The 27937-nt window shown below is 40.7% G+C and overlaps 2 protein-coding genes across 4 annotated transcripts in view; both read left to right on the top strand.

Annotated features, from left to right (window-relative positions):
- The window catches only part of cuedc1b (CUE domain containing 1b), a 33185-nt gene extending 31291 nt beyond the window's left edge, over positions 1 to 1894 (top strand). For 2 of the 3 annotated variants that reach the window (XM_071914378.2, XM_071914379.2), the window contains exons 10-11: positions 706 to 775; positions 1072 to 1894. In XM_071914378.2, the coding sequence (XP_071770479.1) occupies positions 706 to 775; position 1072 (71 nt within the window). In that variant the 3' untranslated portion in view covers positions 1073 to 1894. Of the gene's footprint in view, positions 1 to 705; positions 780 to 1071 lie in introns of those variants that run through there. The other variant, XM_071914380.2, reaches the window with a different exon arrangement.
- A 5173-nt stretch (positions 1895 to 7067) lies between these two features.
- On the top strand, positions 7068 to 26692 carry wsb1 (WD repeat and SOCS box containing 1). The gene is made up of 9 exons (XM_071914370.2): positions 7068 to 7417; positions 9654 to 9822; positions 12425 to 12708; positions 16066 to 16197; positions 16949 to 17049; positions 19891 to 20063; positions 21284 to 21397; positions 23156 to 23263; positions 24140 to 26692. Exons 1-9 carry the CDS (start codon positions 7378 to 7380, stop codon positions 24300 to 24302), a joined length of 1284 nt encoding a protein of 427 aa, XP_071770471.1. The 5' UTR covers positions 7068 to 7377; the 3' UTR covers positions 24303 to 26692.
- The last annotated feature ends 1245 nt before the right edge of the window (positions 26693 to 27937 follow it).

The raw sequence follows: 27937 nt of genomic DNA, 5'->3' as shown, positions 1-27937 counted from the left end.
GTGGCTCCAAGAAGCAGCGAGAGGTAACTATTTGAAAGATTGTAACTTCAGTGCCCAGACGTCAAGGTGACGCTCATGTTCACCAACCCGGCCGGTCTGTGATGTTTTATACCAAAAGATACCAAAGAGACGAGAGAAGGATCTAATGTTGGCGAGTCCAGCTTTCTCTGGGCCGTGCGCTACTCACTGCTGACAGTTTGTATTTCACTCTTAAGTTTGGATTCTTGACTTCCTGTGTGGAGAAGATTTCCCACCAGTGACCATACTGACACCAGAATTTAATTTGGGCAAACAGGGAGAATCTACAGCGTCTCAATTAGTCTGTATGGGACGTGCTTACCTGTTGTAACTCCACTTTGTGATTCAGGCTCCTAAGACAGGGGGATATTTACATAAAAATCTTGCCCGGTGCAGCTTTAAGTGAGTTTTCCAAATAACATATCAAAATATTATACCAGCCCTTAACTTAACACAATGTAACTGCACTGTTGAAATCTTAGGCAAAAAGCGGGCATTCCCACAGTGTTCAAATTAGTTTTTTTTTTTTTTTTTGCTAGTTTCTTTCTGATTTTTATGATTACATGCCACTGTAAATATCTGCAACATGGATCAGATTAAAAAGACTTTACTGTATTACTGGAGATGCAGATCTAACCCTGAGTGTCTTTTTCTTGTATGCTCATATCTTTCTGTATCTTCATCCAGAGGAAGACGGTCGACCTAGAAGAGCAGCCACTCAGGAAGAGAACGAACCAGGCAAAGAGCCGATATCATGGTGAGCATCCACAAATAAATCATTTCAATGTAAAATGTCTTACATCTAGTTATTAGAGGTCTTATATTTTTTCACCATGCAATGACAGGTTTGTTTGTGCTGCATGTCCACTCTTAGGGTTAGGGTGTGTGTGTGTGTGTGTGTGTGTGTGTGTGTGTGTGTGTGTGTGTGGACATGGCTAAGGCTTATGCATAAGGTGTAGTAGAGAATGTCTTCACTCTTAGTGTATCCGGTTTATTTTAAGCTCAGCCGTTCTGCTAAACTCCTAATCAACCAGACTCTGTCCTGCCTTTCAGATCCTCCCGTGCTGCACTGCATCAGGGTTACCATGGCGACCGCAGCATGACCCATGGGTGGTGGCCTTGCAGCTCTTCCTACCCCCAACCCCAACCCCTCCTCTCTCTCTCTCTAATACGAACCAGCCAATCCAAGGCCCAGCGATGGGTTGAGACCCCCACCCAGGGAGAGGAACTGGACTGTTCCCCATACACTGGGCTTATAACTGTCCATAACTGCATTATCTCTGTATTATAACACTTCATTAATATATAATTTCAAAATGTAAAGGAAAGATGCATTAGTCCTTACCAATATTTTTTACTTGTTTCCTTTTAAATCTCCATTGTGATAGGTGCATTAGCCGTAGTGATGATCTTGCCATATTAACCCATGGTATTTTTTTCCCAGTCCTATACAGCAGCACACTGTATGTATGCCTATGATTAGGGTCCCTCAGGCTGGGCATTTAAAAGCCAAAGTGTGCACATGCCCCTTTATATACTCTAACCACGTAGAGCGCTTTTCTACCACGTTTTTTTTTTTTTTTTTTTTAAACGAATAGTAATATTTTGCCGTTTCTGGAGCGTCACCCCCCACACAGATCCACCCGACCTCCACTGTCATATAAGTCTGAAAATGAAAGGAACTTCTCCTGGAAGTGTGAAGCGGGAGTAACACACACACACACACTTAAGGCCGAGGTAGGCAGTAAGCAGTTTTGACTCAGGGGGACGGGGGTTATGTAACTGAAATTCTTGTGTGTCAGAACACCGTGGCGGTTCAAATTGTACCTGCTCAAATGTCAACACAGTCTCCATGGCTGTAATAACACACAGCTTATCACATGTCGGGGGGCGGGGAGGGAGGGTGAGGGTGGGAGTGGGGGCGTTCACAGCAAGCACGTTGGGAGCAGTTTAGTGGAACACGGGAACGTTTTCTCCTTTTAGTTTGGTCGGGTTTGGCCAGATAAGAACGGTGCCATTCGAAATCAGCGGCACCAAATAACTGCTGAGGAAATCAGGACTCAGCTCAGGTTCGGAGTGTCCAAGAGTATTAGCATATGAAGTCGGAGCATCTCCGACAAGCAGGCTCCACCTAATATAGAAGTGCAGTTGAATTTATACTGTGAAACAAACTGCTGTGTATTTGGCCTTGAAAGAGATAATTCTAAAGGTTAAAGGTGCATATGATTCAAACAGGTTAAAGGTAAATGTTACTCTTCTACGTTATCACACCTCCAGTTGGTTTTCTTTGGTCCAAACCACAGTGGAAAAGTTGACTTTGTTGCATTTTTTGTATTTGATTTGTTTAGGTTCACACTGACCAATTACAATTGAACCAGGGCTTGTAAACTAAAGTCACAGTCTTGCCTGTGCTCTTCTTCTCTGGTGTTCATACCAGTTAAGAACACATGAAGAAATAGCTGCATATGAGCATCAGTCCAGACTTCAGTTTGTTATGCTAGGCACTGAGACTCACATTTTCAGGAGTCTCGGTGCGGTTATTTGGTTCCACCACAGTTGGAATGACATTGGTCAAACGAACCAAACTAAAGAGTCTGAATAAACGGCTCCAGACATGCTTGGAGTGAACGTACCCTTTAAGTGCAAGCTTCATTCCCCCATTCCAAAGCTTTGCTAATATCCTGCCAGATTTCAAGAACTCTTGTAATAAACCTAAACGAAATCTAAGCACGATATTATGGAAATGAAAATATCACTCCAACTACACTGCCATATCTCAAACTGTCCCTGTAGTCTTTTTCAACGCATCATTTCTATATTGATCTCGTCTCCTTGAGTGAAGGGGAACGCATATTTCTAAATGCCAGTGTTATTACTGTAAACGATGTCGTCATTTTTAGACACGCTAGAACGAATGGCTGTGATTTACGCTTCAGTGACGGACGTGTGTGTCTGTTAAGGAAGATAATAATTCTCGGCGTGTGATCGGAAGTGGGCTGGGGGAGAAAACGGATCCGGAACGCGATTGGATGATCCCACTGTGAGGACCCACGCTGATAGGCTGCTAATAAAACTGAAGACTAAAGTTGGCCCCGTGCTTTATCTGACACTACGACTCTGTAGACGGAACTATTTGAGAATCATGGATTTGATTTTTTTTTTTTTTTTTTTTTAAAGCTTGTGATCCAAAAGGTTTTTCCGTCTCCAATTGCGTTTTTGTGCAGAGACTGCCTATCCCCCCTTTTTCATTGTACTGTAGATCTTTAAAAGTATAGCATGGATTAAAGCAATAGTAAAAGTTTAATGTAGCCCGTCTGAATGCAAGGTGAAGAAGAAGAAGAAGAAGCTGATGTTCTGGACACATCAAGAAGGTCACAAGAAAACTGTTGGATTCTCTTCTGACTCAGATGAATTAACTTTCAATCAATGAATGGTAATTTCCTTCTTCCCTTGTGTTTTTTTTTATTTTGTTGTCTCTTAAGAACTTAGTTCATTTTCTTGTAATTGAGAGTGAAATTAATATCTGCCACCATTAAAATATGTGAAGGTGCTATTCACTTATTTAAAGATGAACAAAGTGAGGGATATTGATTAAGGAGCGTGTCGAGACTTGTAATGTGATGGTGATGTAAACAGATGAAAGGTGAGCAGGTTCAGATATCGATGGAGAAAAGAAGCAGGGTTTTGTTTGAAGGATAAAACTCTGAAGTTCTGTGGTGATCAGGATTAGATGAAATGCTGACTCATGTTGACCGCGCGCATTGTCATTTTGTCATTTTTCTGGGTTTTCACCAGCTTTAACAATGCAAAAAATCAGTGACATCTCTAATATTGCAATGGCACACAAGGGGGCGCTGTTGTTAATATATATTGTCATCAGGCTGGAAATGCCCAACTTTGATTTCTCTTGTTTTTGTTGTATTATGATAACTGATATGTAGAAACGCATTTTGAATTGGAGTTTTATGTTTAAAGTACATAAATGCCACTAAAGCAGGAGTTTGTACAGCGAAAATAGTGTGTCACTGAGAAGAAGTCAGCTGTTTGAATGAATTTGCTGACTCTAATTGGAGTTAAAAGTAATAACGAAACTAACAGCTGCAGTCAACATGAGTCACAGGAAACCTGACCGGATGGCTCGTGTTTGTTTAAGTCCGTGACATTTCACCCACTTTCCAGTAAGCCTGTCAATTTTTATATATTCCAGACTCAGACTCAGACTCATGTGATATCAGTCAGCCACCAGGTACTTGCATATCCTTGGTTCACAATACTCAGTTCTCTCTGGAGGAAAAAAAATGGAATGAAACAAAATCCTTCATGGTCTTTAGTATTCAGTTCTCGGCTTTTGAAAGGCATCTCTATGAGCCGGTTTGATTGTTTAGAGCGACGTTTCTCTATGTGTTTTTTTTTTGCTGTGATGTGGAAATGGGTTGATGTTTAATTTTTCTTCTAGAAACGATGTTCTCCTCTCAGGGAAGCCCAGCCCCACCCACCCCTCCCCCGCTATGACGACTCTTCTCATTTACAATTTGTCGGACATACTGTACAAGCACAATGACAAAAAAAAAATTCCCGTTCAGGAAAGACGTTTCTTTTCCAAAGGCTAAAGCATCACTCTAGGGGTACCATTCACTCCACATTGGAAACCAAAATGACATTCTTCACATTTAATGAAATTTCAATACAGTATGGCAACATATTTCTCTTTCTGTTTGATCTTTGCACGTTCATAGTCGCCAAACACACTTAGTCTTCCAAAACGGAGAGAACAACGGTTTGAAATAGACTTGGAGTTTGCCTGGAAGGAATACTTCACTTTACTTTGTAAATGTAAAACCTGCCACCCACATCTGACACACCATTAAAGGAGAAATCCACCCTAACACCTAAACACTGTTAAAAACAGCTATTGGCAATGCACCTTGCATTTCCGGGTCCACTTTGTTATGTGGTGGTGTGTTTGTTTTTTTTATTCCCGTGGATAACTGGCCAATCGTAGGCGATGTGTCATGTTGAGATATTTCCAGCAGCTACAATGGAGTCTGATAGCAGAAAATCAGCGATCTAAAACATCAACATAAGCGTCAGGTTTTGGTGACAGCACCTCAGAATCAAAGAGCGAGGGCTTCTTTCTAGAGCCGCCATTTTGCACCGAGAGACGTTCAACAATCATACAGGGAGAAATCCATCGTAGAAGAGGAGAGAGACCAGTTTCTCCACCAAGAGTAGCCTCAAAAGACCAGAATGCAATGCAGCCACAAAATCACTAAGGCAGGTTGAGGGAAATGTCAGGTTCACCAAAAAGTAAAATTACAACACTTCATCACAAAATTCCTGGAATGTGTTGATCATCACAGATTGATGTAGACCAGGGTAAGAGGATCCAAGGGTGGACTTCTCCTTTAATGCTTATGAAGAACCTGATTTACTCAACATTTTTGCCGCTCAGCAGTAGCCTACTGAAAGGATTTATGATGAGCTGTCAGAACGCCAAGATGTTCCTGTACAATATTAGATGTGTGTGTGTCATGAATGTACACGAATTGAGGTTAGGCCATTGAATATTCTTGTTTACAATGCACATGTGAGCTTCTGGCCCCGCTCATAACAACCCTATCATAAGAATGTATGCCATAAGCACGGAACAGAAGAACCATCCCGAGTCTGATAGTGTTCAGTCCTTGGACACCAAGCAGGAAGAAAAACATCAGCCATCATTAGAACTGATATTGTTTTGAGGAACTTTGTATGACAAACAGTTGATTTGGTTTCGGGGGGGGGGGGGGGGTCAAATTTAGAGGAGTTTACCGGGAAAATGTATTTTCTTCCCACAGATGTGTAAAGGTTGTTCAAGTGATTGTTGATTTTATTTCCAGAGCAGAGTTTTCTTATATGTGAGGACGTTTCTTAGCCATTGAAATAATTGTGTTGTACCCTGTCTGATTTGTTTGTGAATTATATTTGTAAAAGACATTAACATGACCATTAAAGTTTTTTCTATAAATTCAACCGGAAGTAAATCTGAGAATTAATAATAATAAATGTCTTTTTCAGAATGGGTCTGGGCCTTTTAAACAATGATGCCAAAAGATGGAAGTAGAAAAGGCTTAGGTCTCCTCTTAATTTTTTGGGTCTTATTTTAGAGCGTTAAGGATTTTAGATTTGGATTTTGTGAGCAGTCTATAATCTGACTTCTATTCTATACTCAAGACAAATTACTCAGTACTTTGCATGTTTTCTAACATCCTAGAACTACCAGAACCACATTGTTCTCAAAAGCAGCATTTTTTTTTTTTTATCTTTGAGAATAGTCCAAACTACGGTTTGACTGATATGGGTTTTGAATAAAAATAATAGATAAAAACACAATCCTGCGTCTTATATGGAATCTGATCAAAATGTCTCAGAGTCAGGCTTCCCTTACACAACCAGTGTAGTATTGATCAACTCTACAATAAATATGTAATCAATCAAACCTCATCATATAGAGTCATCATATAGGTAGATTATACTGACTGGGTGATAACTGATTTTTAATAAAAAGCCAACCTTGGCTCCATATATCTAACACTGATTCCTAGGGACACTGTTACACTTTTCTATATCAAAAAGTGTAACACGAGACTACATGGGAATGCTACCTCACAAATGCTAGATAGTAGATACTAGGAAACACCGTTCACCTCAGCTGTCAGATGGTAAATACTAGAAAATACTGTTCACCTCAGTCGCAGATGGTAAATACTAGAAAATACTGTTCACCTCAGCTTTCAGCTGGTAAATACTCCTTGGAACTCGCAGGTTGGGAGCAGACCCAGATTTCTGGTAGTATTTACCATGTGAAAGTTGAGCTGAACGGTATTTTCAAGCAGTGTAGTCATCGTATTTACCATCTTTCTTATGGGACCTGAATGCAGCATAACAGGGGGCGGTGTAGTATTACTATGGCAACTGTGCTGACGTGTAATGAAAACCCTCCCACAGTTTATCATCGGCCCTCCTCTCTCTGGATGAAAATAGATGCTATCCAGTTAGAAGCCATTGTATTTCGATAGACGTTTACGAGGTCGACACTGCTCAATACTATAATCACGTAGAGAACCGTTCTGTAGCATAGGAGGTGTCATCACACGCGTTCCATTATTACAACTGAACAGCAAAACAACGTGAATTTTGTTCGAAGAAATAAAGGAAAATAGATCTATTTAAGTGCAACGACGACTGCATTTTTCTGTACGGGATCCAATCGACTATTCTAGACATCGGAAGAGGAAAAACCCGCCGACATTTCGCATTGAATATCTTCGTTATTCAATAAATACTAGGCTTTTCTCTTAGGTCCCCGCCCTTATTTAGATGGCAAGCTTCCCAGATTCTGTAAACGAAAATGAAATAGGTAAGTTGAGTCGCTTCTTTTTCTGTTTCTGTCAGGGATTGGAAGCAGCGTGGTGTTGTAGACCGTTAACAGATAGCCTTGTCTCGATGTCGTTTCGCTCACTCGTACAGAGAGAATGTCATACCAAACCGGCTAATTTAGTGCTGCCTTGCCTTAAATTGTGTCTACATGTCTACGGAGAATATGACTGAACATCTTTTACGAATCGTTAGGATCCACTCTCCAATTCGGCATACATCTGATACACAAAGCAGCAGTTATTTCCAATAAAATGTCATTCTTTATTATCAATTCGCCTGTTAGTCTTCCACCAAAATACACCGTGGTGGGCAGTAGTGAGCATTTCTAACCAATTGTAATAATTGAGATTTTGTTGAAATAAAGTGCTGCATGGCGGCTCATCTATATGCCGAAGTTACCAAAATACCCTATTGCATAATAAAAAATGTCTGAAGTTATGTTCTACGAGGTATGTACATTTGTTTATAAGCAAGAAGCATTAATTCACTGACTTGTGACAGGCGTCACGTAGCTACGGTATGTCTGAAGCAACGTCTTGAAAGGTTCCATGCATCGTTTCATTTTGAGTTTATAGGATTAATAAACCCATTCTGTGTCTTAACCTACTATTCCGATAGGGCTTTGTATGATTACTTAATTTGCTATGATTTCGTCATTATTTACGTTCCTTGTTTTTCATATTTCGAGGGTGAAAATCGATTTCCTTCTCGCCTGATCTCCCCTCCCCCACACACAGCGGTTCATACTGTATGTTACATTGCGTTGCATAGGAGGGAGGAGACGCTGGCACAGATAGGTGCAGTCAGGCCACACTATTCAGCGACGTGGGGGGATTTAATCTGGCCTTGCTTATCGGCAAACGATACCTTATAAAATATGTCTGAAAGCATTTCTGAATCGCTGGGATCCACACATTAAATTCGGCATACATCCAATTACACCAAAGACTATATTTCAATTTAAAAAATAAACTTTTAGAAATGCTTCACGCTGCTAACTACTGCCCACCATGGAGTACAGTATAGGCTAACCTGTTATAAAAGTTGAAATTTTATTGAAACAAGTGCTTTTTGATGTATTCAATGCATGCCGAATTGAAGAGTGGATCCTAAAGATTGGTAAAAGGTGTTGAGGAATGCTGTGGGACGTGATATCAGAGATAGAAGGACCGCTGCAGGATGAGTCACTGAGGAAAGTAAAGTTCGACATAAACGTTACATGTCTGTGGCTTCCATGGCTGCTGAGCGAAACAGGAAAACGATTCATGTTTTTGCATTATGTCAAAGCCACCCATAATTAACCGGTTTGTGCGGGCAAATTAAGTTACAACAAATCCAAAATTACCTATACAGTAGTTAGTAATTACATGATGACAATAAACAGACTAGTAACCTCATCACACTCTGTAGGATCTCTCTCTAGGATCTAGCCTATCTGACTTTTTATTTACTCAAAATTGAGTCATCGTCGAATTCATGGACTTTGATTGTTACCTTATGTAACTTGTAACTTTTTTAAAGAATCTCTTGTGGTTAAATATTTAAAAAGATAGTCTGCACATTATAATGCTTTTAACTGTATTTTTGTAGCTCTTCAAGTTACATAATACTTTAAATTTAACTGAACAACAGCATTATTCTCTAACATAATATGTAGCAATAATAAACTTAAATGATCAATCAAATGGAAGTTTGTAATTAAATGGAAGTTTATACAAAAATAGTTTTCAGGTATGTCTTAAAAGGATACAGAGTTTTTTAATAACATATATTTTCTGGCAGGTTCCAAAGTTTCAGGACCCTGATGACAAATGCTCAGGTCAATTAAAGATTAGGGATCAGAAGTGTGCATATATTTCCCTATTGATTTATTACGCTGACCGCTTAATAAACCTATATGTATGTCCATGATGATTTTTCTCGTAAACATTACAGGACATTTAACCTATTTATCTTATCTTATCAACTATGCTAACCAAACCCCTGTTATTCTCTTATCAGCTGTGCTAACTGCACAGTTGGCCAATCAGATGACTGCATTGCCGACAAGCCCACTTGTTTGTGTGTGTGTGTGTATGTGTGTGTGTGGAGGGGGTAATTCTGGGATCGTTGAGATTCCTGTTGGCCAGGTTGGGTTGAGTAAAGGAATCCTAATGTGATAATAAATAATGCCGTTCAGTGCCGTCTATGAAGTTGCAGTGTTCTTGTGTTTCCAGGTAAGGCTAAGTTCATTGGTGAACTCCTGGTGCCTGTCGCTCCCTTCGACCAGAAGTCCGGGCGTGAGGCCTGGACTGTAGCCTTCGCACCCGATGGTTCCTACTTTGCTTGGTCTCAAGGGCATCGCATCGTCAGGCTCATTCCCTGGTCAAAATGCCTGAAGGATTTGTAAGTAGTCCCCTAAGCCTGAAATGCATCCAGTTAGACCGATGTATCGCTTAGCCGATGTAGGGCTTTCTGTAAAAATCTGATATGAGCCGGTGAGTGTCATCCACCGCCGATATGATAGAGGAGAGGATAGGATTTTCCTCAATAGCTTCAAGCGTGTTGGTCTGTAAAACCTGCTGTGAAACCTGACTCACTCTGCCTTAAGGAGCTGCTAACACACCTTAAAGAATTTCATTAGTCTGGCTTTCAGTGGGGAGTTTTAGTGTCCCATGATGGTCTAAAATGCTGTTTCAGAGGCTTTTCCATCCCGACGAATAAAATTCTGGGGGAAACATTGAATAGTTGTCATTTTTGGCATACCAGTAGAATTTGAAACTCCTTCCCGGCACCTATTGCACACTGAGCCGTCCCGTTGGGGAATTCCCCTTTGACTTGGCCCACTCAAGGTTTCTTCCATTTTTTCCTAATAAGGTTTGTCCTTGCATGCACTGAGGGGCAAAGCTAGGCTAGGCTATGTAGGATAGGCTTACTTTGTCTTGCTATTGTGTGTCTTGTGCTTTGTTCTGTTTCCTTCCTTCCTTTGTCTTACATCATTCTGTTCAACGATTGATTGTTGATCAGCTAGATCTAGGTAGGCCCATTCTCTTGAACTTGAACTTGAAATTGACTCCCTTGAACTTGAACTTGACTCCCTTGGTGGTAGTATTTTACATCAGGCCCATCTTTTGTGCTGCAAGTCAGTCCTGCACATTTCTGCCAAATGTGCCCGACCCGCAGACACATAGAATAAACACATAGAAAGCAACACATGGAATAAACCAATTTTCACAGTGATGGTCTCATGTTTCTCCGCCTATTATACTATGCTATCAAAATTAATTTGAGAATTGACATATTGAGGTACATATTCTACGCATAGGGTCTATAAATATACAGAATATCAGCGAAAAATATCAGCTATCGGCAGCTTCAGTCCAAAATATCACAAGGGTTAGAGGGGATACCAGAGTGCATTCTTGCTTTATGCTTTACCAAACAATTGAAGTGTGTTTTGCAAAAAAGCTGCTCATCAGAGTTGAGGTTAAAAACATATTTGAAAAAGGGAATCTAAGGCACTCTTCTTAAAAACTCCTTAGCTTTAAAATCTTTCTTTGGAGCTGGGGTATAATTTGGTGAAACGGTTGTAGCAGGGAGAGGGACACTGGATGAGTGCTGTACTGTTGCTGGGAAACCACTGGGCTGCAATTAGACTTTTACAATAACTGTTAGAGAAATGAAATGCACTTTTCAGAAGCTATAACGCTTTAACTTAAGCTGAGTTGGTAGGTGGTGCTCTTTGCTTCATTACTTTTAGGATATTTAGGATTGAGTTGTTGATTCAATGTCAAGGCATTATTATCTACAGTGGAAATCATTGGATCATTGGAAATATGCTAACCAGTGAATTCCCGGGAGATTAACAGGCGCTTGAACGTGATGTTATTAGCCCTGTGCTACTTATTGGCCTGTTGTCCAAGGTTAGCAGTGAGCATCATCATTTTACCTACACCTTTCTAAAAGGTGCTTTTGAAGGTGTAAATCTTTAACAATCATTTGCCCGGCTGTGGAAAACTTTGGCAGGAGAAATCAAAACATAGCAGCTTGAGGATCTTATCACTGTATGTTCCTGCTGTAAAAATGAAATTGCTATGAAGCGTTCACTGTGTGTTATCTGCATTGTTCCCGGTGTGAGGCTGTAAAGCTGTTAAAAAGGAAGATAAAAGACAGAGGATTGCATCAAGTTACACAAAAAAAAAATCATAATCATAAAATCAGTGCATTATAGTATTTATTCACTTAGTAAATGAGTCTTACAGATTCACATGCATAGTGTTGGCGTCTGTCAAATCTATCTCCCTGGCGAATTTTCTACAAGTTTATTTCCTCTCATTATCCCTCCCCGCCCAAGGCAGGGAGCATAAGCAACACAAAGAGCTGCTCCTCGATGCCAAGGACACGTGGCTCGTATTATCTGCTGCCTTTCTGCTGAACAGGCTCTTTTTCCACTCAATAGGGCCTTGTGACTCTCAGAGCCACAGTTTGAAATTGTCTGTGGAACAAGTGGTCGTTGTTACTAACCTGCAGGCTGGGACTGGTGAGCTGCTTTTTCCCCTGAAATGGCAGAGTATAGCGAAGTTCCTCATTGAGTAATACCTCTGATAAAACCCACTGACAATACTGGCCCTCAGCTCTTCCTTTTTAACCATTTAGGACTGGTTTATCAGTTTTCAAATCTCAAAAAAACCCAAATCAAGAACTATTGCGGTCAGCCTGCTTCGACTTGTTTGCTAAGTTAAAGAATGCCATGTGTGGTGATGTATTCTTGCAACCAGCCAAGGTGGTTTGTTTTTAAGGTGTTTCATCCATGCTAATGTGTGCTAGTGGCCTGTGCATATACAGTTGTTACTGTAGATTGCTCATTGTTTTCAGCACAGAATGAGTCACTCACTTCTCTCCCCTTTTTAACTAGTTGCCCTCTTGCACTTCTGTTTTACTTTCACCTCTTTGTCTCTTGTTGACCTCCTCTTCTGTGTTTCTCTTCATCCATCCTCATTTGCTGTAGCTCTATGGGCCAGGGTGGGGAGGGCACCAATGCATCGAGCCCACGCCGCTTGTCCTGCCAGAACAGCGACAGAGGTCAGGTGGTCGCGGTGGCCGGCGAGCTCCGCGAGCACACCATCGACTGCGGTGACATCGTCTGGGGCCTGGCCTTCGGCTCGTCTGTGCCGGAAAAGCAGAGTCGCTGTGTTAACATTGAGTGGCACCGATTCAAGTTTGGCCAGGACCAACTGCTGCTGGCAACGGGCCTCAACAACGGCCGCATCAAGATCTGGGATGTGTACACAGGTGAGGACAAATTCTAGTGCTTTCAAAACCGGAAAGTGTCTCAGTGTGTACAAGCTGTTTGAAATGGCTTGACACATTTTGCAGTGGCTTGACAGATTTGAACAGATTCCCTCCTTGGGCTCATCTGATTGGTGGAAGCATGATGCCGAAGTTGAATTGGGTTGTTTAGATGTAGCCTATATGCTGTTAGTTTGCCTTCTCATGTCAAGATGCACCTCACTTCTACATATCAACATTTATGATAGCATTAGTCTGTTGGTAGCTCTAACCTAATGGTACCCTGTACCCAGAACAGATCCCTCTTTATAAGTTGGGCTTTTTAACATAACATCGTAACACCACTGGCATGCAGCACAGCTGCCCAGTTGCAGGAATTTGAATCGTAATATTAATAGCAGTCATTAACAAGGGATGATTTATCCTATTATGGTTATGTAAGAACTCCCAATTAAAAAGTAGCTGTAAAAATATTTACTCTGATAGTGAATGTGCAGAGTTTTTTTTTTCTTTTCTTTTCCCCCCCAGAAGTTAAATAGCTTGGTTGTTGCGATTATGCCCTTCTTCTCATTTTCCATTCCTTTTTCCATCCCTGGCTGATTTTCTGTAAACACACAAACAAAGGTGAAGTCTCCAGCTTTAGCCCTACTGGTTGTTTTTTTCTCCATCCGGTTCATTTATTTGACAGACCATTGATGTTGTTTGCGCTCCTTCCCCCTGCAATTCATTGCGGATGTTGCAAGTTTTAAAAAAGGCACACTGAAGGTCAAAACATCAGATCAAAAATATCCCTATTTGTCTTTGAACATTTTGAAAATTCCACCATTCACCACTGTCTTTTTTTAATCTACAGTAGAAAAAGATGGTTTGCACTCAAAAACAAGTAGGTTATCCAAATCTTTTATGTTCTCATTATGCTAATTGCATTTTTTTTTTTACATCTGTAGTAGGGCTGAACAATTAATCGAAATTTTATCGAAATCACAATATGGTCTACTGCAATTTTCAAATCGCAGGAGGCGCAATATTTGTTAAAGGCGAAATGTGTGTCAAAATACCATTTTAAATTAAATATTGTCGTGCTGCAGAGATGTCCTGGCCTACACATCATATTCTACAGACTTAAGAAAATATCTTTGTTTGGTACAGATCCCCGCAAAAATCACACCATAATCATTTTAATATGTTTTTCAATGAAAATAAGAATAATGATGTAAAAATGACCATTCCCTCTAATATCGCAAATCATATCACAATTGCAATATCAGTCAAAATAATCGCAATTAGATATTGTTTCAAAATCGTTCAGTCCTAATCTGTAGTGGCTGCTTGCGGATTCCAATGCACCAACATGTTTTTATAATTATTTTATTACATATAGGCCTATGTAACCTGAATGTACCTGTGGCTATGGGGGTGACTGCTCTGTGTCTATGATAACTCTTATACATAATTGCCTCTCTCTGCATTTATAAAAAAAAAATTTGCAAAATGAGAACATAAAAGGTTTGGAAAACGTACTTCTTTTTGAGTGCGAACCATCTTTTTTCTACCAAAGATATTCTACCAATTTTTATGCACCAAACAAAGCAAGGGTGAGAGCGGTGATTCCTTCTACAGATCTGAATCTATGCTAACTTTCAGTTAACGCTTATTTTGTCTAAATGCATTGGAAAGGTGGAAGTTGTCGTTTATACACTAAAAAAATAAAACTATTATATTAATGTAGCCCTGTTTTAAACAAAGTGCTGTCAAGTAAATTAATAAAACGGCTATAATAAAGATTGTACTGCTAAGGTGGTTTTTTGTATAAATGAAATATCACTATAGGCTTGAAGTTGCACCCAACACTAGTATCCGCTAAGGGCATCACCAAAATGAAACCAAAAGGACAACTGATACTGTAGGTTTGTGAGGGGCCACTGAGCAAACCATATTGGCCTCCTAGCAAACCAAATTAACCATACTTCAAAATATTCAGCATGATAACAAGTTAGCATTGTAATGCAAGTTTAGAAAAATGTTAGCCATAGCCATGAGAGGAAATGTTAAGTCTAACTGGGAGCTTATCCGTAGAAAACAAAATACCCAGGACCCAGGATGGAACCTTGAGGCACTCCACAGCAAAATTTTGCTGTGCAGGGTATAGAACTGCACAAGCAGCAGAGAGAGAACTACTTATGAGAGATATGATATATACCAATTAAGTGTGGTGTCTAAAATGTACAAAAAATCTCTTGGCTGATGAGATGTTGTGATCCACAGTGCCAAAGGCAGTACTAACATTAATCTGAACTCGAAAAGAACATTCACCACCAGCAGCTGCTGCTAAGAGGATCATTTATAATTTTAGGTATAGCAGTTTCTGTGCTATGTATTGTTTGGAAAGCAGTTTGTTTTTCTGCTCATGTAATTGGTTATTTCTTTGTATCCAACTTTCCCTTCAACTTGAGACAGATACAGGAGTTTAGACATGATTGGGTAATTGGTGAGGATAAAGGAATCTAGGCTAGGCTAGCTGGACAAGTGCACATTTGAAATGGAACAGACTGAGAGAACACTAGAGCAAACAATTACCGTGATCTCTGTATTTAGTTATTTTTGGAGCTCTTGTAAAATTCACCACTTCCACTTGACGGTAAACACATTTCATTTATCTTATTTGAATTCACATTATGCATTCTTTAAAATTTTGACTTTGTTGTATGATCTCATTGTGGGTGTCGGAATGTGCAATACTGATTTTGTCGACCTGAATTGCTTAACCTGTAATTTGTTTAGCAATGGTGGATTTGTGTGATGTTGTTATAATTAACCTTTTGGCACACTGACAGTTGACATCATTGGTACACTGCCAATGAATAGCTATTCCAGTGAGGCTGTGGTTAGAGCTTACCTTTGGAAAAAAGCCAATGCTTAACATGGGGTATCAGTAATCAGAAAATAGCAGGTATTACATTCAGATTACTTTGCTGGATTGCATGTCTTGTAGATTGATATAACTACATGGCATTCTGTAGGGCGTTGCACTCGGATTACTGTCGATCAGTGCTAATGCTCTTGTGAAATACTTTTTAGGGTTCAAAGAAGAGTCAATCCTTCTTTCATTCCAGGCTATACTTTTGTATTTTTGTTTCACTTGATTCATTCTTTTTCTTTTCTTCGCATTTTTCCCTCATACTTCTCTATCATGCTTGTCAAGCCACACCTCCTGCTGGGCCCATACAAGTTATCTCTGACATCGTTCTCAGACTTGACAAACAGAACAAGGGAGGGGTTGACCTAGAGTAGCTTTTCCACTGCTTTACTGTGTCCCATGAGTTTTTAATTAATCCTGTTTGTTTTGATCGGCCGTTGCAGGAAAGCTGTTGCTGAATCTGATGGACCATACCGATATAGTGCGAGACCTGACCTTTGCTCCTGATGGCAGCCTCATGCTGGTCTCGGCATCAAGAGATAAGACCCTCCGTGTATGGGACCTAAAAGATGACGGTATGGATAGGTGTCCTTGGTGGAAAGCCTTCATTTAAACTGAAATATTCCCTGGAGCCACAAGGATCCTGCCACTGGTTAAAATTATTCTCATGCTGTCAGAAGGCTTTCATTTTCATAGGTGTTTACATATGTAGAAATGGGCCAGCCAAATGCTGGTTTCATTATATTCTTAGACTATCAGATGTGCAGAACACACACAATTGTACATGGACATGAGGAATGGATGGGCGAGCCGACTTTTTCCCGAAGTCCCTGATCATGTCTGGGCAAATCCACCTCTGCCCTTTGCTTCAGTGGCACATAAAACCACACAATCCCCAACAAACATGCAAAGATCATGTGAGCCTTGGTGTTTAAAAGAGGCCCTTGAAAGAAAACACACGCCGCTGTAACCTAAATTCCCTCTGCCAAATGTTTCCATTGGCAAACACTGGTACTCTCTCTAATTGCATGTGCGGTTGAAAACAGCCGCACATGCTGAGGTATGACTCACTGTTTGCCATCACCTGAATCTGTCACCTGAATCAATACAGAAATAAAATTTGATTTGATGCACTTCTCCCAACTTAACCACAAAAAGGCTAGGCCTATTATGAATTACCTAATTGTCCTGACTGAGAGCACCTGTGGAAAATGTAATTAATCAGAGCAAGAATCTAGGGTTTGTGATAGTTGTGCAACAACTTGTGAATAATAGCCGTGGTCTGCTGCTTCATTAGCAATATTTCTGTTTTTTTCTGTCTTGTAGGTAACATGGTGAAGGTTTTGCGGGGGCATCAAAACTGGGTGTACTGCAGCTCCTTCTCCCCCGACTCCTCCATCCTGTGCTCAGTGGGCGCCGGTAAAGCGGTACATACACAAGTTCTATTTCACCCTCCTTTACTTTCCGGGTTTGCTAGCTACTCTGTGTGCTATTGCTTGTGCCCAGTTATGCTCAATGAACCTACAAATGAAACACTCCCCACCCACCTACCCTCCCATTTCCACCTCAATAGAAACTTGCTCAGTGTCATGACAAGCTGTACTACCTGCTTCTAGATTTTGCTTGGTTTTGTTTGCAGTGGAAAAAAGGTTTTTGGTATTATGAAGTTTGCATGCAGAGTAGAGAACTGTTTTCACAATGGTTTTGTAGAAACCTTGTCGTACCACTCCAATATTATCCAAGTACTTTCTAGTGTATTTATGTTTTGAAGCGGTGGAGACTGAATTACAAATTATTTTGTGATCACAGCAGGGACGTCTTGACATGAGAATTAATTGAAATGACTCCCAAACAACACCCTTATTTCAATTTCAAAAAACAAAGCTGACTTTTGGTAAGCCTTGCGTATTATCAAAGGTCAGAGAAGAAAAATATTTTCTTCTATTTTGATTGAGCACTTTTTTAAGTGACTTTCCAGTCTGTGCAGCCCTTAAGGCAGGCATGTTTCTGAATATTGAGTCCATAGACTGACCACCCTAAGTTCACCATATCTTCATACTTGGCAACCATTGGAAAAAAATGAACATGGTGGTAATGGTAGACATCTCTCAACTGATGGTCCTAGGTTTGTTAGGCTGTGTGTGTCCCTACAGTGTGTGTCTTGCTCTCCCTGTCACAGGTGGTGGCAGAGCTCAGTGTGTGATTGGTTTTGAACGGAGCGCCGCGCTGACATTTTGAGCAGCCGGTGCAAACCGGGGACGCACAGTGCCCAATGCCCTGGCCAGGGGCAGCCTGGCCCCTGACCCGCAAGGTCAATCCGTACGTAGGTGCTGCTCCGTGTCTGTCTACCTCTGCTGTTGCAGTTCCTCTTTTTATTTATTTCCGTTTTAAAACTCTCATTAAAGTGGTGGTAAAATCCTCCTTCTGTCCCTCCCCTCCCCTCCCCTCTCTCCCTCCCGAACCCCCCAACCCACCCCCCACCCTTATCTGTACTTAATTAGCACTGCCCTAGCGTTAGTATACACCTAGCTTTTATTTTGTTTCTTGGTTAGGTTTTCTGTGACTGTCAGTTTAAATGTCTCTCCCAATATCGCATACAATATAACATTGTAATACTATCAATTGAAAGTTATAGCGCACCCATCAGCCAGCCACAACAGTTTTAAAATCAAGCTGCCCCCTCTCGCTGGGCCCGCATGTATGCTGCACGTTCAGTTTTAGTCAACAACACACCAATGCTCTGTTATGTTACACCAGCCCCTTTTGTAATGGAATTAGTGTGCAGAGCTCAGATCATTGTTGACGTAATAACATATGAAAGGATTCTTTGTGCCTTTGCAGACTGCCTGTATCTCTATAAATGTCTGCCTTTGCCCCAAACACTCTTCCAAATATAGGAAGAACAACGCTACTATTGAAAAATATGATGCAAGATGGTAAATTCCCTGTTGTCCACAAATTGGCCAAATAGATGGTAACTTTTACATCTGCAGGTCTTTTGTGGCTTTTTCTGCTTTTATGATTAGCATTTGAGTGTTTTGCCATTAGCAACAAAAACACAACTTGGCCAAAACTGTGCTAGCTGCTAGCTAGAATTACCACAGAGAAAATGGCTGCTACTATTGTCTTAATGAAATGAGGAAACGGCTAGGAGGTTGGTGTCAGCCAAAAAGTCCTTACAGTTGGTAGCAGCTGGTAGTCCTGTCATGTCAACAACATGGGAAATGTGCAGATGGTTTAGAGTGCAGGCAGTTGCCTCAAGCACAGGAACACTTCAAGCACTTCACACTGCAGCGAGAGGAGGGAGGAAACTGTATCAACTGAAGAAACTCTACGTTAAGTTCAGTTTAACTGAATTAGTTTGCTCATGTGCAATGTTTGCAGTACTGCTTTTTAAATGTAAGTTTATCTGTTTAAGTTTATCAATTGCTAATGACATAAAAGCGGTTAGCTGCAAGAGTTATCAAGGGCAGTGTTAAAAATTGAATTGCAAATCCTTATTAGATTTTTTTTTATTTGCACATTTCTTGTATTGCCCTAGAGCAAAGACAACATTACTGAACAGTTAAAACCATGGCTGACTGTTAAAAGCAAAAGGCATCTACAGATTATCACATTTTTGCAAGTGTGTGTGAGTGTGTGTGTGTGCTTTGCCAAAGGTATCAACCCTTTGGCCATGAAATGTTCTTTTCTCTTGCAGTATCTGTCTCTCTTCGTAGGCTTCTGCCGGAGGTGCGAGCCTATTGTAAACACAGTGAACTAAAACTCTGAAAGGGGAAACCAGTGGAGTAACATTATGTTACCTTAAGTTACTACTTGTTTTATTTTCTCTTTTATGTGTAGACTTTTTTGTTAAATGTATTGATTTCAAAAGCTATATAGCTTATTTAACAATGTATTTAAACATGTATAAATATTAATCATAATGTTTAAGACTATTTAGATAAAAATGTATGAATGTTAGTCATAATGTTATAGTCGGTGAAATACATCTCAGTATCATCAATTTAGGTGAAGTGATGCATTTTGACAGATAGCCTTGCTGCTTGTATAGCATGTGCTGATTTATGTTTGTTTGGTCTGGTTTAAGGTTACGAAGCCTTACAGTGACACTGAGCATAACTTTCTGTTTAATTCATGTTTAATTGCTGTTGCTTAATCTAATTTCTAATTGATGTTTTATATGCATTTAGTAGTCATAAGTGTGAGATAATGCATCTAGTCAAAATCATTCCATGGGCTATAACAAGCGTCTCTTCCCTTCACAGGTGTTCCTATGGAACATGGATAAGTATACGTTGATCAGGAGGTTGGAGGGGCACCACAACGACGTGGTGTCTTGTGAGTTTTCGCCAGATGGGGCGCTGTTGGCCACCGCCTCCTACGATACCCGGGTCATCGTATGGGACCCCCACAAGGCCACCATCCTGCTGGAGCTGGGGTGAGACCTGTGCACATGCAGTATTTGTTTTGCTTTGACTAGCAGTGGTTATTTCTTAATAGTTGTTTAGAGGCTTTACAGTTGCATCACAAATCTCCTATCAAACCACGTCTGGCTCCATCATGGAGGTCCGTTGGAGAGTTGGCTGTTGGTTAATAATGTCAAAATATATAACAACCGGACTAGACAAAGTAAGCCCTGAAAAAGCTTGTTGTGGTGTGGCTGTAGATCCAAGTTCTAAGTAAAAGCGAGTAGTCTGATAAAGTAGATTTGTTTCCAAATGTAGGTTACTGTGACACAGTAAACTGTCTTGTCTTTAGCCCTAGTCCAAAACACTCTGATTTTTAGCTTGAGAAGAGTCAGCTCAGTTAACCTGAACAAACAGTTAGCTAGCTAACTAGCCACCTGGCTAAAGACACTGATGTATATGTTAATATGCGACTACTAGCTGCTATTAACACTAGCTTCTACTAAACACATTAGCTAGTGTGCTAATCAGATGTGTTAACAAAACAGTGGTGGTTAGATAGAATCTGGTTAGCTAGCTAACAATCTCACATTATCTAAACACAAAATCAGTCAGATGTATCAGTGATGAAATGATCAGTTCCCAGTCAAAACAGTACCAAAATGAACCGTGTCTACTGAATTCTGCTGACACAGCAGTGTCGTACATTTAGAAACACAGTCAGCTGTTCACAGCTACTGTTGCCAAGAGCTGAGGGCCTCCAGTATGGCTGCCAGAGGGGTATTACATAGCCTGAAAGTGCTCTATGGAACTAAAGAAGAGTCTGCACAATGACACCTGCTCCCAAGATGTATACATTTCTGAACACCTAGACAGGCGACATTTCAAGCTCAGTGCTCTTCATCAGACAAAAGACGATTGAAAGCCCAAACTAGGCTTGGGGCGATATCCAAAATGTAATATTGCAGTGCTGAGGAAAATATCAATATCGCGACATTCAATATTATCAAATATCGGCCCAAACCTAGCCCAAACCATTAAATAAACACACTTACCTCCCTTCATCTGACTAGCCACAGGACTCAAAAAGAGAAAAATATACAATGAATGAAAATTCACAGTAACCATGATATGTGTAAGAACATGACTGTATAATGAGTACATAATAAGCTTTCAACCGTGAATGTTTGTTTTTACCTGAGAAATGTAATTCACGCGCTGTTTCTGAAATCTCGCCCCCGCCTTTCTCCAGCCATCTCTTCCCTCCGCCATCACCAATTTTTGCCGGAGGGGCGAACGACCGCTGGGTTCGCTCTGTGAGCTTCTGCCACGACGGCCGCCACATCGCCAGCATCACCGACGACAGGTGAGGAACTGAATAACCGCAGTGTTACAGTAATAACCATTCCAGAGTGATTTGTGTTTTTTGCTATTTTTTTTTACATTTTCCATCACTTTAATGTTCATTCCGACTGTTTTTACACCGATGTACAACGATTAAAGATATTTTTAAATCAGTTTTGCCAAACCTCTCAGGCTCATTCACTCCCATTCAATTCCAAATGGCATAGAAAACAACTCCGGAGACTTTTAATTTGGTTTAGTAATCCATCGCTGTGAATAAGAAGCCAGCAATTGCATGCATTTGCATCAGAACGCTAATATCAGGCTATAAACTTTTACATTTTAAAAGAAGTTCCGGTCAGGGCGGAACAGGCGGCGTCTTAAAATGGCATGGGAATTAGGACTAACTCATAATATTTAGATGGAAGTAAATATTTGAAACAAATGCGAAGATGACAGAAAAATAGCAAATATCATAACATGTCAACATCTGAACATAACATGATAAGAGTATTGGAAAATGATCTACAGTAAGGGAATGCAGGAAATGAGCAAAAACTCCAGGTATTGATATTGTTATCAGCCTTCTAAAACTCCTATGGGTGTAACCCTATTTATTGTTTTGCTGTGCGTCTCAGGGTTGATTTTTCTCCCCTAAAGCCTCTTCAGATGCCCGTTAGCCCACACAGTCATCAGGTTATATGTAAACAGCCGTCTGCAGCAGAAAGGCATTAGTGTTTGCTGCAGTTTGTTTTCAGTCTCGCAGGGAGTCATGAGTCTTAATGGGTCTGAGAGCAGAGAGCTGTGTTTTTGGTCTGTCGGGGATTGATCACATGACCGTCACAAGGCAGCCATTAATCAGCCCTGGCCGCCGGCTGGCCGAGTGCAAAGTGTGTTGAGAGCAGAAGAGAGGCAGAGGGTAAGCGGGCTCCATAAAATGCAGGATGGAAAAGAAGCTTTCCACTGCAGCCCCTCCTCTAAGACTCTGAAAATGTTGTGAAATAGATTTGGCTGAATAGGAGAAATACAAAGTTGGTTGTTTTTATGCTAAGATGAGATGAAACTTAAATGATCCCTTTGGGTAGAATTGGACCGTTGCTGCAGCAAATGGTAACAGAATACAGCAAGGAAAATGGAATTTAAATACAAATGGAGCAAATGATGAGAAAGAAAAAATGAATGGAATGAAAATTACATGACATGAAAAACAAAAATGAATTTATAGCTTATATACATGATGGCCATGATGGACTACAGACGCCCATACATATGTACAGAAAGTCTTTAGACATGCCTTGTAAAAAACAAATTTTAATAATAAATCAAAAACAAAGCTTTTTTATAAAATAATTCACTTGATAAGTGTACCTGGAAACAGAAATAATATTTAGTACTATGTTTATGTAAAAATGTTTACCTACTTTTGAAACGGGCTATATATTCACTTTACAGATGTAGATAACATGTACAGAATGTGCAGGTTTGCATATGTGCATGGCTAGCTGTTCACATGATCAAAAACTCAAGATGGGAGGAGCCGTATGATCGAAATAGCTTAGAAACGGAAGCAAAGTGTTCTGTGGAACAGGATGAATCATAGTTTTGTTCTGTTCACATTGTGGTCATGTGTTTGTACTGTAGCTGTACTGTATTGCTGCTGTGTCAGTGCTGTGTGTCAGTGTATTTTTTACAGCTGATTAATGCAAAGCACATGTGAGAAGTGCTAACCAGCAGATCCTTTCCTCTCTTCTTTTCCTTGCCGTTTTCCCTCACCGCTCAGACTGGTGCGTTTCTGGAGTATCGAGGAAAGGGCTCCTCAGGCCATCGCCTCCCTGCCCAACGGCCTCTGCTGTGCCTTCTCTACTGAAGGAAGTGTCCTTGCTGCTGGGTAAGACACTAAAACACACACCGACACACACATTTCTGAGCAGATGCATTATGTTACATACCATAGAACACACCTTAGTGACTCTTCATTATGGTAAAGCAACCAAGGAAACCTGCTTTAGAAGTTTTATTTATAGTGTATCCTCACCCTGATGCCTCGATAAGCACACTGTATTCACAACACTCAATTTTCACATTGGGAAAGGATATCGCAGAAAACTTAAAGGAAAAATCCAAACAAAACACAAATATGGAAGCGCAAAGTTAGCTATTTTCAAATGTTGCAAATTGGAAAATGATAATGCAATCCCACAATAGCATTTTTATTTTCCACTTTTGGATGCATTAAAAATTCAAATGCAAAATCAAATTCGTATTTGAATTTTCATGTACCAATATGCACATTTGCTGACAATACTAAAATGTTAATGAAAAGTCTATTTGACATTTCATTTTCGAAGGCATGCCCCACTTTATGGTTAACAATATTCAAATGTTAATTCAAACTTGAAAATTCAAATGCAACAAAAAATGTTTTTCATATGCGTGCAACATTTAAGTCATAATTAAAATTAAAAAGCAGTAACCCCATTGCATTTTCATGCTCCTACTATGTGCAGCGACTGTGTTTCAGCACCAACCGCAACTAGCGCTGTTACAAAACATCAGAAAATGACATTCAGTTTAATATGATGTCATTAACTATACAATTGTACCATAAAGTTTTCAAATTTTTGGCACATTATATCATGCTCTGATTACAATAATTATCATGTACTCACATTGTGCTTATAATGTGCTAATGCAGCATCATTTGTAGTCTTTAACTTTTGTATTTTTTATTTATTTATGTATTTATAAATGTTTTTAATTGCAGGACTCGGGACGGCAGCGTACACTTCTGGGAGTGTCCCCGTAGCATCTCCAGTCTGCAGCACTTGTGCCGGATGGCACTACGACGGGTCATGGCCACACAGCAGGTGGAGGCGCTGGCCATCCCCACCCCGCTATGCGACTACCTGGCCTACAAAGTCATCTAAACCACCACCACCACCCAAACCCACTGCTCCCGCCGCAGCATGCTGGAAAACCAATGAATCATTTACTGTCCTGAAAAAGCGTGGACTTTTTCCAGAGAACTTCCAGAGAGGGGGAAACAAACCAGTACAAGAGGAAAACCCAGAACTTGATTTTGTTTTGATTGAAGCCGTAGAGCCCCGTCCCCGTCTCAACCCCCCCCCCCACACACCACGCCATCCTCTATCGTTTTGTATATATTTATTTTTGTACGTGCTTTAATAAATGAGCGTGTTGGGGTCCGGTGCAGTGTCCATAGCTACAGGGTCAAGTTATTTTGGGGGCCCGCGTCACCTCCACCATATCGGTGTCGCACATTTCTAGCTTCCTCCTCAGTGCTGATGCAGCGGTTTCCTCTGCCAGGCCACACACTGGGTCCGGCTGTAGAGAATCCAGCTCTCCAGACGGATCAGTGAACACATTAACGTCGCTATCTCTCTTCTTCTGACTTGAAATGGCTGTTGCACTTATTTGAGAAACTTTGCAATGATGCTGGCTCTTGCGTCGGGTGTTTTATTTTCTAGCGGGAGAGAGAGTGAGCTAAAGGGAAGGAAGGTTGTTGATGTTTGGGTTCGACCGATGTGGGGTTTCATAGGCCAATACTGATGTTTTTGGATTGAAACTGCTGATATTTTGTGCCGATATTACAATATCTTTAAATTAATAAGTATTCAGAGATCCCCAGAATAATTAAATTATTTTATGTGGATTGTAGCTCTGATATTTATTATAAAGCCAATATTGGCCTGATATATCAGCAACCTGATGTGTCGGTAACCCAATACTATACACTTTTTTGCACAACATCAGTGCCATTTTTCTGCAAATCGGGCTAACCTGAATTGATGTGAGTGAGTAAAAGTCCCAAACCTGATTCCAAATGCAGGTGTAGCCACAGTACGGCAGAACATTGGATTACAGACATTTTCCCCCCCAAAAAAATCTGATTGGGGATTTAAATGGTGAGAGAATTCAGTGTGCTGTATGTATATGTATCCTCAGGGACAGGGGGCAGTGCTGCCCCCCCCCCCCCCCCCCCCCTCCCATGTGCCTGTGTGAAGAACCTGTAAACCCTCGCTGCCCAGCTCCCACTGCGCTCTATCCTGCCCCCTACAGGGCAAGGAGAGGCCGGCGTTGTGTTTCATTATCTCACACTATAGCAAAGCACCTCTGCCGCTAGCTTACTGCTGTCTATATTTTAATGTGTACAAAAAACTATGTACAGACAATTCCATGTGTTTTGTAAATATATATAAATATATATAAGTCTATCAAGTATATAAACATATCAAAGTTTAGAGCGTTTTTTCACTGCTTTTTGTTATCCATATCCAGTACTTGTGTTAAACGTGTATTTTTGTTTGTGTTCTTTTTTTTTTTTTTCCTTTCTCTAAATGTGAAACTGTATATGAATAACTAAAGATGTCTTATTGCTAAGAGACCAGACTGACAGAATGATTTCATGTCTTTTTACAGGTTAGACCTAGACTGTGCAGGTGTGAATGGCAGTGTGCCCCATGACTTACATACATGCTGTATAAAGAAATGACTATATAAGCAATGCCAGCAACCCCTCAAAGAAATCCGCTTTCTCCTATCTTTTCCTCACAAGAGCAAATGTTTTTCTCCGCATTTCAATCACTTCGGTCCTTTTGGGCCGACCTCAACAGTCTGGCGTTACAGATCTTCATGTTAGCCTTTGAACTGGATTCTAGATACAAATATGCACAGTTGTCTAAAATACCTCTTAAGATGCAGCATTGTCGGAATGGCCATTTGACGAATAGTATATTTCTTGATTGTCAGTTCCAGTGTGTATACATGCCTTGTAAGTTTCTTTAGGGCTAATGATGTTAGGTGCAGATGAGTGCCTGTGATTGGATGAAAGGAGGTGTTGTCAAGAAGGGGAAATGAACGTATGGTATTCTATTAAGTTTGTTTTGTATAATGTTTATGTAGAGAGGAGGATGCAGAGCGGCTGTCAATTATTCTTGGCAATAAGTTCTCTGTTAACAGTCGGTGCTGATGCCAAAGGTTCCCCTGAACTTAGTAAAGCCTCTGGGCTGGTAGTCTGTAAATGGTTGGGTTTGATGTGTCCTCATTACTTTTTGCTGAGAGATGATGTCTGTATGACGAAGGGGCTGCAGTGTTTTGTTCTTCTACATACAAAACACTGATAAGAGTTGCATTGAAACGGTGTTTGTAATCCCACAACCATTGCAATTGGAAAAACAGTCCTGCCTCATGTAGAAGCAGTGAATATATCAAAAATATATATGATTGTATAAAGTTATTTCATTTTTCTGTTAATGTATTTTTGCATTTGTAGTTTCAATAAAGGCTTTTTGGAAAATAAGAATGCAATCATTTCTCTATCTGTATGAAAGTCTTGCTTTAGCAATGATCCCTCAGATGACAGACGACCTCGGTTTTGGCAGAGTGAATTTGTTGTTTTGTTTGTCCAGTTTGAGTCTATTTCAGTGGTGCGCTTCTGTTTGGGACAGAGGCCAAACCCCCCCAGTGGTCAGAGGGCAGCAGGCCCCCCCCGCCTCAGCTGTGGTAACTCTCTTTGCAGGGATCCACGACCTAAACAGGCCTCTGGTAGACTGATAGAGAGGGGATGGCCTTCAGCTCCACCAAAGGTATTAGGCAGAAAAACATTTGAATGTGGTAACACAGCTGTGAATAATGTCCAAGGTTTGAACTGAGACACTGATAGCAAAGTATTCTCTAACTGTGCCTGCATTGTTAGCTAAATGTCACTTGTATTTTATTTTGTGCCACACACACCATAGACCACATAGCGAATAAAAAGTTAATTATTCATTTTCCAAGAAAGGCTTCTATTCTAATGGCACAGCACATGCATAATGTTTTGCACTGAATTTCAGCTATGCAGGGCGTAGAAATAAATAAGGCAGTAAATACTTTACTGTCACTACTGGGACCTTTGACAGTGACCTAATGTTCCCTTTTATCATCTACTGAATACTTTACTGCCATTTCAGTCTGTGTAATGTTACTGGTTACTGTCATAACTCCAGTTCTCTGAAACATCAAGTGGAGAGATCCACCTGTGGGGTATGACAGCCGGTCATGAATTCCATAGAGGTATCCAATTCCACCAAGTCTGGCTTTGACAGTCAGTAGAGCGTCCTATGCCCATGGAGGCCCCGCTCCTCCTGAGGGCATTTAGGACACTGCAGCGCAGTGAACATATTTACTTCTCATGCAAGCAGAGCGGTCTTGGTGGATTTCACTACTTGATGTTTCAGAGAACTGGGGTTTTGACAGTGACCTAATGTTCTCTTTCATCATCTTGTTGTGATCACGATCCACCTATGGGGAGATATATGGATAACTCCCAGATTGCCCTTTGGCTCACAGCTGAGACGCTGTCAAGCCAACAGGGGACGGTCCCCTCATGGGGGGTGGTGGCGCGAGACACATCACATGTAATGAAAAACCATCGGAGTGCTGGTAACATCCAGGTATACGGTAGAACATCACAAAGGTATGTGGAGAAGCCCAGCTTGCGGCTGAACAGGTTTTCTGCAAAAAGACCCCATGGAATAGGGCCCACAATGCAGCCATGCCC

This window comes from Centroberyx gerrardi, chromosome 6 (assembly GCF_048128805.1).
Source record: "Centroberyx gerrardi isolate f3 chromosome 6, fCenGer3.hap1.cur.20231027, whole genome shotgun sequence".
Classification (NCBI taxonomy): Eukaryota; Metazoa; Chordata; class Actinopteri; order Beryciformes; family Berycidae; genus Centroberyx; species Centroberyx gerrardi.
This window is presented reverse-complemented; position numbering and strand designations above follow the sequence as displayed.

What these genes read in the sequence shown, in the direction of transcription:
- wsb1 (XM_071914370.2), top strand. Translation starts at nt 7,378, where the DNA reads ATGGCAAGCTTCCCAGATTCTGTAAACGAAAATGAAATAG. An exon ending in TGTAAACGAAAATGAAATAG is followed by an intron (nt 7,418 to 9,653) that starts GTAAGTTGAGTC and finishes TTGTGTTTCCAG; the next exon opens with GTAAGGCTAAGTTCATTGGT. An exon ending in GATCTGGGATGTGTACACAG is followed by an intron (nt 12,709 to 16,065) that starts GTGAGGACAAAT and finishes CGGCCGTTGCAG; the next exon opens with GAAAGCTGTTGCTGAATCTG.